General features: G+C 35.5%; 1 protein-coding gene and 1 long non-coding RNA gene across 2 annotated transcripts; one reads left to right on the top strand and one right to left on the bottom strand.

Annotated features, from left to right (window-relative positions):
• The first annotated feature begins 6 nt into the window (after positions 1 to 6).
• On the top strand, positions 7 to 2,648 carry LOC120072548 (uncharacterized). The gene is made up of 3 exons (XM_039024937.2): positions 7 to 328; positions 655 to 1,403; positions 1,853 to 2,648. Exons 1-3 carry the CDS (start codon positions 41 to 43, stop codon positions 2,376 to 2,378), a joined length of 1,563 nt encoding a protein of 520 aa, XP_038880865.1. The 5' UTR covers positions 7 to 40; the 3' UTR covers positions 2,379 to 2,648.
• On the bottom strand, positions 1,680 to 3,215 carry LOC150037161 (uncharacterized). Its single transcript, XR_016528109.1, has 2 exons — positions 3,064 to 3,215; positions 1,680 to 2,542 (listed from the first exon to the last, which is right to left on the bottom strand). It is a non-coding gene; the product is annotated as an uncharacterized LOC150037161 (long non-coding RNA).
• Positions 3,216 to 10,760: the final 7,545 nt, after the last annotated feature.

Below are 10,760 nucleotides of genomic sequence, written 5' to 3'. Positions count from 1 at the left end.
CATCTGGTTCAGCCTGAGGACAACAAACGACGTTTCCAAGATGAAATCAGAGGCAGTGACATTGATATTAGTGAATCTGGCTGCTATTATGGAAAGGGCCGATGAATCCTTGTTGCCTGGCGTCTACAAGGAAGTTGGGGCAGCTCTCCACACCGATCCCACCGGCTTGGGTTCCCTAACCCTCTTTAGATCTGTAGTTCAGTCTTCTTGTTACCCTTTAGCTGCTTACTTAGCTGTGCATCACAATCGAGCCCATGTCATCGCTCTAGGTGCTTTTCTCTGGGCCACCGCAACTTTCCTCGTCGCTCTTTCCTCCACATTCTTCCAGGTTCCTCTTTCTTATCTCTCTCCATTCATATCCTGTGAAGCTTACATATCTATGAATCTTATTTCAAGTAGTAATCTTAGGTTGCCCCCTCATAATAATGTTTCCATGTTTAAGTCTCATGTATCAAATGGTGATATTTGACATAACAACATAATCTGTTTAGGCCTTATCGTGATTGCGATCTTTTCCATTTTACTTTGGCCTTATAACTGACTAAAATGGAAGTAAATTAATCTCGTATTCTTTTTTAACTGTTGCTACCATTGTTAGTTCTACACATATCAGATAACTCATTAAACTAGTATTAATTCGATAATCATATTTAGGTGGCAATTTCTAGAGGTTTAAATGGTATAGGGCTTGCCATTGTGATACCTGCCATCCAGTCCCTAATTGCTGATTCGACTGATGATAGCAATCGTGGCTTGGCTTTTGGATGGCTACAACTAACAGGAAACCTTGGTTCCATTATTGGTGGGCTTTGTTCTGTATTAATGGCCTCAACATCTTTCATGGGAATCCCAGGATGGAGAATTGCCTTCCATCTCGTTGGATTGATTAGTGTCATTGTTGGTTTGCTACTATGGTTTTTTGCCAACGATCCACACTTTTCTGAGATTAATGGAAGATTTAAGGATCAACAACGCAAGCCATTCTGGTCAGAGATGAAGGATTTAGTTAAAGAATCGAAGTCAGTTATAGGGATCCCATCTTTCCAGATAATTGTATCTCAGGGGGTTGCAGGATCATTTCCATGGTCGGCTTTGTCATTTGCTCCTATGTGGCTTGAACTTGTAGGCTTTTCACACAAGAAAACAGGATTTCTATGGACTCTCTTTATAATTGCTAGTTCATTGGGTGGTCTTTTTGGAGGACGAATAGGGGATATTTTATCAAAACCCTTTCCTAATTCAGGAAGAATAGTTCTATCTCAGATAAGCTCAGGTTCTGCTGTTCCTCTTGCTGCAATTTTGCTGCTGGTTTTGCCGGATAATCCATCCACAACATTCTTGCATGGACTGATTTTGTTCATAATGGGTTTCTGCATGTCATGGAATTCACCAGCAACTAACAAGTATGTGCTTTCATCAACTAGAACAGAAATCTAATGCAGTAAACAGCTTTATATGATATAGCAATTCTTACTTTCATGCCACTTTAGGAGTCTCACTAATCAAACAATGAAGACTTTCATGTATATTCTAAAAACAAAGAAGATAAAATACCAAATTGCAATCTGCACTAGTAAACTTGATTGGTTTGGTTCCAAAATTCTCTGCTGAATTATGTTGCACAATGACATTCATGCCATAACGGTCAACGGTGGAATGCAAGTAAGACGAATTAGCTATTTTAGAAAGTACCACTTTGGGAGATCTTATGTCAATTAATGTCTTTCACATACTCTCTGCAACATGCTTTTTTGATTATTTGAAGCCAAGGTTGGATAAATAAAAAAATATGTCATCTCATACTTGTCATGCAATACACAGTTTTACCTGCATACTTAATACGTGTATACAGTCCAATATTTGCAGAGATAGTCCCAGAGAAGTCTCGTACAAGCATCTATGCATTGGATCGATCATTTGAGTCGATTCTATCATCGTTTGCTCCTCCTGTTGTTGGAGTTCTGGCCCAGCATGTTTATGGATATAAACCAGCTGCAAGAGGATCCTCAGACTCTGCACAGATTGAAACCGATAGAGAAAATGCAAAATCACTAGCCAGGGCACTCTATGCAGCCATTGGTTTTCCAATGTCACTGTGTTGCTTCATCTACTCTTTTCTCTATTGCTCATATCCAAGAGACCGAGAGCGCGCAAGAATGCATGCCCTGATAGAGTCGGAGATGCTGCAGCTGGAGTCTAACACTTCACCTCTTTATGAACGAGACAGTAAGTTTCAAATTTCAGTGGCAAAAGATGTTGATGGTAATGATCAAACAGAGATTGACCTTATATATGAAATTGAAGACAGTCTTGATTTCAACGACAACGATGAAAAGCATCTTCTTAATCATCAGCTATTAGTTTCTGATTCGCAATGACAATGTACAGGAATAACTTTCGAGATTGTTAGGGACTTGGGGAAATGTTGATCAACATGATCATAAGCAGCATTGACGTAGATTTCTTAAGTTCGCCTTCCTTCAAACTTTATACAAAATATGATTTTTGTTTTATTATGGTCGCTATGTTGCTGCATAGTTCACTGAAATCAAGACCATCCATGGGTTGATGGGTTTACAAAGAACAAAATTAGTGTACTTTAGTGGAAAACATACCATGAAAACTATAGCTGATATTTTATATCCTAACATGTGCTCCCTAATGTTGAAGTTTTGATGTAAGTTTAAATTTACAGTAATCCTCAAAATTTGTGATTTATCACAAAAAACAGCATCTGCGCACTTTAAAAGATAATTTAATGCTTCTAACAATTGAGGGAAAGACATGAATGGGGTTAAATACATAAATTTTACTATGAGATTTTGACTAACGGATGATCAAAATAAAGTTGAGGCTGAAAAGAAATGTGTTAATTAAAGAGATGAAATCAAACATGATATTTTGGCTATAATATATGGTTCCTTTTCTCTTGTTTTGAAACTTAATCCTCTTTAGAGAATTTCTCTAGAATCAATATATTTGCAAGTTGAAGGGAGAATACATCATTTTCAAGAAAAAAGAAAAAAAAAGTTAAATTAAAGACGAAGAGAAATATATTCTCACTGAATCGAAAATGGAAAACAAGAAGAGCACATCTGATCCCGAATCCCGCTCGACTGTCAATCTACGGTGATGGTGATGGAGAATTGTAAACTAAATGCTTCAAACCCTACTTCATCCTTTTAATTAAGCCAAATCTTATCTCCGAGCCATCCAGTTTTACCTTTACTTTATTATTAGTTCTTGTATTTTCTTTTTTTAATATTTTGTTGAATACTTATTCGGAAAAAAACCAATTATTCCCCCTAAAATTTTCAGGTTATACAAAAAGCAATTATTTCAATTTCTACTCTTAATTGCATATTCACCCTCTAATGTGCATTCTTGCATTCTTCTTTTCTCAACGTTTGATATGTCAAGGAATTGTACTAAATTTGATTTAAATTAAGATTTGAACCTCCAATGTACTCATGGAAGGAAGATAATACTTGATAATACCAACAAGAGTTTAGTTCAATTGACATTTGTATATGCTGATGACTAAAGGTTTCTGGTTCAAATTCTCCACCTCCAAGTTGCAGAAGAAAAGATAGTACATGACAATTAAAGCTTAGTAAAAATATATAAGTTATTTATTATTTTTTGCGCTACAAATAACTTAGGTTTCATTTGGTAACAATTTGGTTTTTGAAAAAAAAAAGGTAAAGAGGTATCTACGACAAGTTATCAATGTTACAGACAATGTTATAACATTCCACAGGACAATTATCAAATATGTAGAATAAGTAGAATAATACCAAAGATTGGTAGCCTAGTTCAGTATAAATCACCTACGTCTGAGGGGTAGTGTGCCCAGGAAAGATAACTTCACTAATATCAATGATAAGCAATAACAACGTAGAACTTATCTGCAATGATAACACAATTACAGTGACTCCCGAATAGCTTTACCACTCAATAGTGTACCTAGACTTCCCCTAGGTTTGAGACTCCCTCTCATGGAGACTTAGGCTCCCTTTAAGAAGTAGTATCAGTGAAGAATGTCTTAGGCGTCCCCTAAGACTGAGACTTCCTCTCTGTAAAACTCGAGCTTCTTTAAAGTCGTGAGACTTCTTCTCATTTGAATTGTATCTTTCCTTCTAGAAGCAAAGTCCCTTTTGCTCGAATGACTTAGGCTTCTCTTATGCTCTGAGAATCCCTTTTCAGATGAATCACGATACATAGAAAGTAAACATATTGGAGTATGTCTCTAAATAATGCAACTCTTTCCTTTTTACATGACTAATACACTTTTAATGTTGTTCTTGTAAAGACAGAACGATCAACTTGAACCAGAGTACTAGTTGTCCTATACATATGCATAGCAGAAACACATACAAGCAACCGTAACTTCCATAGAAGTTACACACTGAAAAAGGAAAAGAATAGACAAATAAGGTTGCTGAAGGAAAACCCAATAAGGAAAGTATTTTGCAGAATCTGTATTTTCATAGAACATCCTTTTGCTAGAAAACCACAAATGTAGAGACTACTCAGATAACACATGTGATACTTGAACAAATATTGCCAACCACATAATATCTAACAAACTCCCCCTTTGGCAATATTTTTAAGCATAAATAGAATTAATCAACATAGTCAGACAAACAAAAGCACAATGCCACTGAAACAAAACATAACAGTCTGAGAGGCAATCCACATAATTCAGACCAGCAGCAGAAACAGAACAAAAACATAAACTACCACAAAACAAGCAACTAAGTCTAAAAACAAGCAACAACCATAGCTAACACCAAATAACTCCATCTCATATTCGACTTCTCCCCCTTTTTTGCCATGCTTTAAAAAAAAAAACTAGAGAGAAGAAGCAAACAAACAGTCATCAACGATCATCCACATCATCGTCTTGTGCACTAGAGCTTCCACCATGATCAGGACCATGCAAAGCACAACGAAGAAAATTCAACATGTCATCCACCTCAGTTTTACGAGTGGAAAAATCCAGGGCCAAAATGCAAAGATCTTTTGATTCACTTGCTAGCACATGCATCACCTTTTTTCCGCATTGAGTCAGAAGAAACTTTCTAATTGGACCACTTTTAGTCACAGGGACATTAGTATGGACCAAGTTAAGGACATGTTTTCCCTGATACACTCTATAACTAAAGAACAGGGTAGGAGGAAGAGGTCCAGGCACGTCTGAGTCTAGGAGAAGATTAGGCTTTTGAGCTAGTAGGATCCTACAAATAAGTCTAGGAAAACACAACGGAACTTTGGTGGCTTGAGAAACAATATGATGTTTAATTTGATTAAGGATAAAGACACCCTAGTGGTGTTTTGTCAATCTGATACAGAAGACTTGTCAATGTAGTAGATAGACTAGATTTGTGAGAAGATAGGCAGCAGTTCTCAATCTTTATCTTAAGAAGCAGCACATATTTCACACTGAGATCAGAGCAAGGCAATTGACCTTTCTTGGGCCAAGCACGTTTGACTCCCCCTGTAAGTTCAAAAACAAAATCAGGTATAGACGATCGTTGTTCAGAGAAATTTTCAGGAACTTGATGATTCAGAAACTTGTTAATAAGAGAGGATGAAAACATAAAGCAGTGTCCTCTCACATGAACCATTTTGTAGTTCGAGTTGCCTTCATTATCAAACTGATGAGAGAGATTTACATAAAATTCATGAACCAATTGTGGGTAGTATGACGCAATGTCACATCCCCTAGCAGATTACTTTTTTAACCTAAGAGTGTGAGGACAACAGATGCCAACCCTCTTATGACATCTACCGCCAATTGAACCTTACATCTTATGAACTTGTATTACTAAGGGCTTAACTCTGTGAACCTGCTCATCAATAATTCTATCACAAAACACAACTTAATTTATCATCACAATACTCTAATTACAACATCATTATTAAGGAGATAGCTTATTATAAGTCAAACCTTGACTCTCATTTTGTAGAGACTAACTAATTATCAACCACTTCTAGATTAACACCTAACTAATAAACTCTTTTACAACGGTGGCAGACTGAACCTTCTTTGTCAAGCAACTCGAAATCCTGGAACGCTGGAACTTTTCTACTACCGGAGGGGGGGGGACAAAAACATTGGAGAACGTGAGCTAGGGAGCCCAGTGAGTGGCATATTTAAAAACATAGGCTTTTACTATGAAAATTCATTTTCAAACAACTCTCTAGCTCATTAGCATGTTCTTTCAGCCTAAACTTAGAAAACTCTTTGAATGTAAAGCAAATAAAAACATCGTACTCTCAACTAATTTAGTGAAAACCAGAGTTCGCTTAAATCATAAACTTCCAGAATTAGAACATAATATGCTAAACTGGAAGTTTCATAATTCAAATATCAACTGAAAACATCCTCATAGTTTCAGGGTTTAAAACATGCTTTTCATTAAGCTCATCAAATAATAAAATATCATATAACAACTCTGAAACCCTTGAAAGCATCTTACAAAACCATCATATAAAATCTTTGTACCCTTTTAAACCTTCGTTGGGTGGAGCTCCTTTTACTCATCATCTCCAACGTCAACCTTAGTTGAGGTGGAATTCTATATCACCAACAACGTCGATAATACTCTTACGTGCATGTAAACATTTCTCGAAGTTACCTTCGTCACCTTCAGCATTAGAGCGAAATCAACTCTACATGCCTTTGTCTCCTTCGGTAACGGGGACCCTGATACATTCACAACCTTCAGTACCAGGTTTCATAGCTAGGGTACTAAAAAATAATTTCATAACCAAGCTTTGCATAGAAAATTAGCATTCCTCATAAAACATAGCATTTTAAATGGCTATCATCATAAAATTCATTATCATTAGGAATGCTTATGCCTTTCAAATCATAATAAACATTGCATAACTCATGGTTCATAAACTTTCCTTTGAAATCATTCATGCATTTAAATGTATTTGAAAACATAGGAGCTTCTAGCTCAACTAAGAAATATTTGTACATAAGCATACTTCAAAGATATTCAAGCCCAAAAGTCATGAAAGGCTAACTCATTGTTTAGTATGCTTTGAGAACATCAAACTCATATAACTTCAAACCTTGCATTAATATGGTGATTGACACCAAGCCATGAGTTTAGGTAAAACCTCATCTAGCCTTGTTAAGAAATTCTTGCTTTAACTTCCTCTTTAAAATTTTGATGCCTTAAATAAAACATGAGTTTGATACTTAGTCTCCATAAAACCCTTATGCATTCAACTCTAGTCTTTAGGCAACATGTGTTGAGTATTAACTCATCTAAAGCGTGCTTTGATTTCATTCACCAAATATACTATACTTAGTCATTTTCAAATAGACTAAAACTTGAAAACTAGTAAAAGCATACACCTTGAAATACTTTAAGAGTTAGAAGCCACTCACACATAGTTAGCTCCCTTTCCTATTCTTTTAGGCCTCGAGCATCCCTTAGGTCAACACACACTTCTTCATTTTGTAGCATAGTTGGCCACATGGTCCCACTCTTGGACGCATGGTATCTCCTTGGACCATGGTTCTTCCTTGGGCGCATGGTCCTTCATGTTTTCCTTCATTTTCCAACACTTATAGCATCAATTCCATCTCGAATTAGATAAAACATCCTTCATAAAAATGTTAAGAATTGTCTTAGACATCTTACCACAAAATTTGAGTCTCTAGTTCCTTCTCTAGAGCTCAGAATGCTCCAAATACCCCAGCCTTCTCCAGATGCTTTGAATTTTTACCTTCATTGTGTTCTCTTTACTTTTGGGCATCCTTCTGGCTAAATCTTCTCATGGCAGCCCAGGATTATACTGTACACTCAAATAGCTTCAACTTAGTTAAAAATATTACTTTTAGCACAAGCCAAATGCTCACATCGCTTGCTTTTTTCAACCTTTAGTCAGCTGCTTGCTTTTTCATCACCTAAATCCCAGGTTCAAATTTCAAAACATATAACTCGAAATATATTCATTAAAATCTAAACTTCCTTCTGTGGACCTTTTAAATATTAGTTTAGCTAACTTACCTCAAAATTAGAGCTCTTAATCCTTCTTGAAACACTTGAAATTCATCAAATATCATGGACTGCCCGATTGAACTTAGAATCTGCACTACCTTGATTCTTCTTTAATTTTAGCATCAAATCGTGAAGGTTTTCTTTCAGCATCCCCATGTTTTCTTCCTCACCCATCCAACTTTCTGATAGCTCTAAGATCACCTTTTTTGGTTGAGTAAAAAGGGCCAAATCAATCCTCTTTCCATAGCCCACATTTATAGAGAATTCTATTAGAATTCCAGCTTTCTCAATTTTGCCAAGTAACCTCCCTAGTTAGCTTTTTTCTCATATTTGGCTTATTGAGATTGGTATCCTAAATATCTTTTGTATTCTCGTAGTTTGTAAACTCTGTATAAACAAATTACTACTATTAAAATAATTGTTATTTTATGAGCATACACTCAATCCAATAAACAAAGATCCTAGGTTATTTTATATAATTTAAACATGTATGTAAAGACATACAGGTGAATCATGTTTAAATGATAACCTAAATGGTCTGTGGTAGATGGATAAGATTGGGTACCTTATCCTAGTGACACTAGGATACGACCTGCTTTATAGATGTTACAAATATTGTAAAGTGCTATAAATTATCTGATCCTGATCATTCATGTGGAGACTATTGGGTTGTATGTCCTAAAACTCACAGTTTGTAATGTTAAACATATTCTATTATCAATAAAGATGTTATTGATGTTTATTCAATAAAATTGTTATTGAATATGTGAATTGCACTTATAAAGACTAAATCCAATAAACTAAAGATCCATGACTATTATCTGAATACATGAATTTTATGTGGAGACATAGAGTAGATCAAATTCAGTAAATAGCCAAAATGGTCTATAGTATACGAATAAGGTTGGGTACCTTATTCTGGTAATACTATCGGATGCAACCCACTTTGTAGTTGTTACAATTTGTTGTAAAGTACTACAAACGAAGTGATCCTAATTTGTTCATGTATTGACATGAGGAGTGGGGGTGTCCTATGCAATGAGTTTGCATAAGATCATACTAAGAATTAAGTAACTCTTACTTTATAACGTTGTTTACTGTTTAAAACTGATTATTTCAAAGAGATGACTTAGGTAACTTGACCTTAATCCTAAGCTAACTATGAACTCTTGTTTATTCGACATTATCCTTAGATTTTCATGGGTGAGGGTTGACTCAATAGTGCTGGCTCAATAAGCCTATCATTTCAGAGGTAAGATTGGATAGATAGCTGAGGACATAGGGTGCAAGACAGAATTCACTCGTACCCACTTTTAAGGATAGTAAAAGGTTGTTCCCTTAAGTGTTGGCTCTGAGTCTTGAACAAGGGGCCCCACCCTCTCATTGACCCGAGAGGGACTCGGTTTAGTGATTGGATCACAAACCAATTATTCATTAGAGGATCAGTGGGACTTAAGGAGAAAGATGTAATCTTGGGGGTAAAACAACTTTTGACCTAGTCATTATTATGAACAACCTGTGAAGGGTTAACTTACTAATCTTGGTTATATCGAGTGGACATAATATATCTACAATGAGGAGAGTGCAACTACTGGGCTTTAGTGGAGTGACCCGGTAGTTAACAAATGGTGGTTAATTAGGTTAAAGAGTTTAGCCGGTTAATCTTGGATCGTTGAAGCCCATGATCTGTAGGTCCATAAGGTCTCTCTACTAGCTCATATCAGACTAAACCTTTGAACAGTGCGACGAACGAATTTGAAGTGTCCAAATTTGGCTTTTGGAGTAAAGCGTTAAATATATACGATATATTTAACATAATGTTTAATTATGGATTAAACATTAAGAGAGAGAAAATAGGAGATATTTAAATAAGATTTAAATATCAAGATTATGAATAGTGATTCATATTCATTGGGATTATTGTTAGATTTAATATTAAATTAATTAATTAATTAATTAATATTAATTTAATTTTAAAATTTATTATTATAATTAATTTTGAAATTAAATGGAATTGATCAAAATTGCATTAAAAGTCAAATTGTTGACTAAATAAAAAATACAATGAAAGTCAAATAGTTGACTTTTGACTTTGAAAGTCAAAAAGTCAAATTTGTTGACTTTGTACTTTGAGAGTCAAACTTTGACCAAGTTAGTGGAAAGATCCAACACTTGTGAGTGGGAAATGCCAACTTTTGTATGGCTAAGTGTTGTCTTCATTTGAAGACACTTGCCTCACTAAATCCCACTTTGAGTTAGTGGATTTTTTAGTGTCAAATTCTCATCAAACTCAAAGTTGCATGTTTTGCATGTAATGGTCTTTAAAAGGAAGAGTTTCTTGTTTGTTTAGAACTCTTGGCCATAGTGGAATTTGATGAGATTATATGATAATCTCATTACAATCTTCTCTCAAAGACTTAATCTTTTCCTCTCCAAATTAGTCACTCGCCGGATTCCACCAACCCGTTCTAAGGCCGGAGAATAGTCGAGAAGACTCTCGTGGTGGAGTACGAACTATTCATGAAGAGATTGGAACTAATTTGGAGAAGATTTAAAGTCTACAAAGGTTGTATTTCTACTTCCTTTTTTCTTGTTTTAATTGCATGCTTATCCTTTGTAATTAACCTAATTAGAGTACTTTAGATCCACTTTTCTTCCGCTGTGCATGTGTTCGTTCCATCAATTGGTATCAGGATACGTTGACACGCATCCTTCACCCACTTACTATGAACT

The sequence above is a fragment of the Benincasa hispida genome, chromosome 3, assembly GCF_027475165.1.
Source record: "Benincasa hispida cultivar pf3 chromosome 3, pf3_genome.v1.1, whole genome shotgun sequence".
NCBI classification, from domain to species: Eukaryota; Viridiplantae; Streptophyta; class Magnoliopsida; order Cucurbitales; family Cucurbitaceae; genus Benincasa; species Benincasa hispida.
Note: the sequence above shows the minus strand (reverse complement) of the source record. Positions and strands in the feature narration are given on the sequence as shown.

What these genes read in the sequence shown, in the direction of transcription:
- LOC120072548 (XM_039024937.2), top strand. Translation starts at nt 41, where the DNA reads ATGAAATCAGAGGCAGTGACATTGATATTAGTGAATCTGGCTGCTATT. An exon ending in TTTCCTCCACATTCTTCCAG is followed by an intron (nt 329 to 654) that starts GTTCCTCTTTCT and finishes AATCATATTTAG; the next exon opens with GTGGCAATTTCTAGAGGTTT. An exon ending in AATTCACCAGCAACTAACAA is followed by an intron (nt 1,404 to 1,852) that starts GTATGTGCTTTC and finishes ACGTGTATACAG; the next exon opens with TCCAATATTTGCAGAGATAG.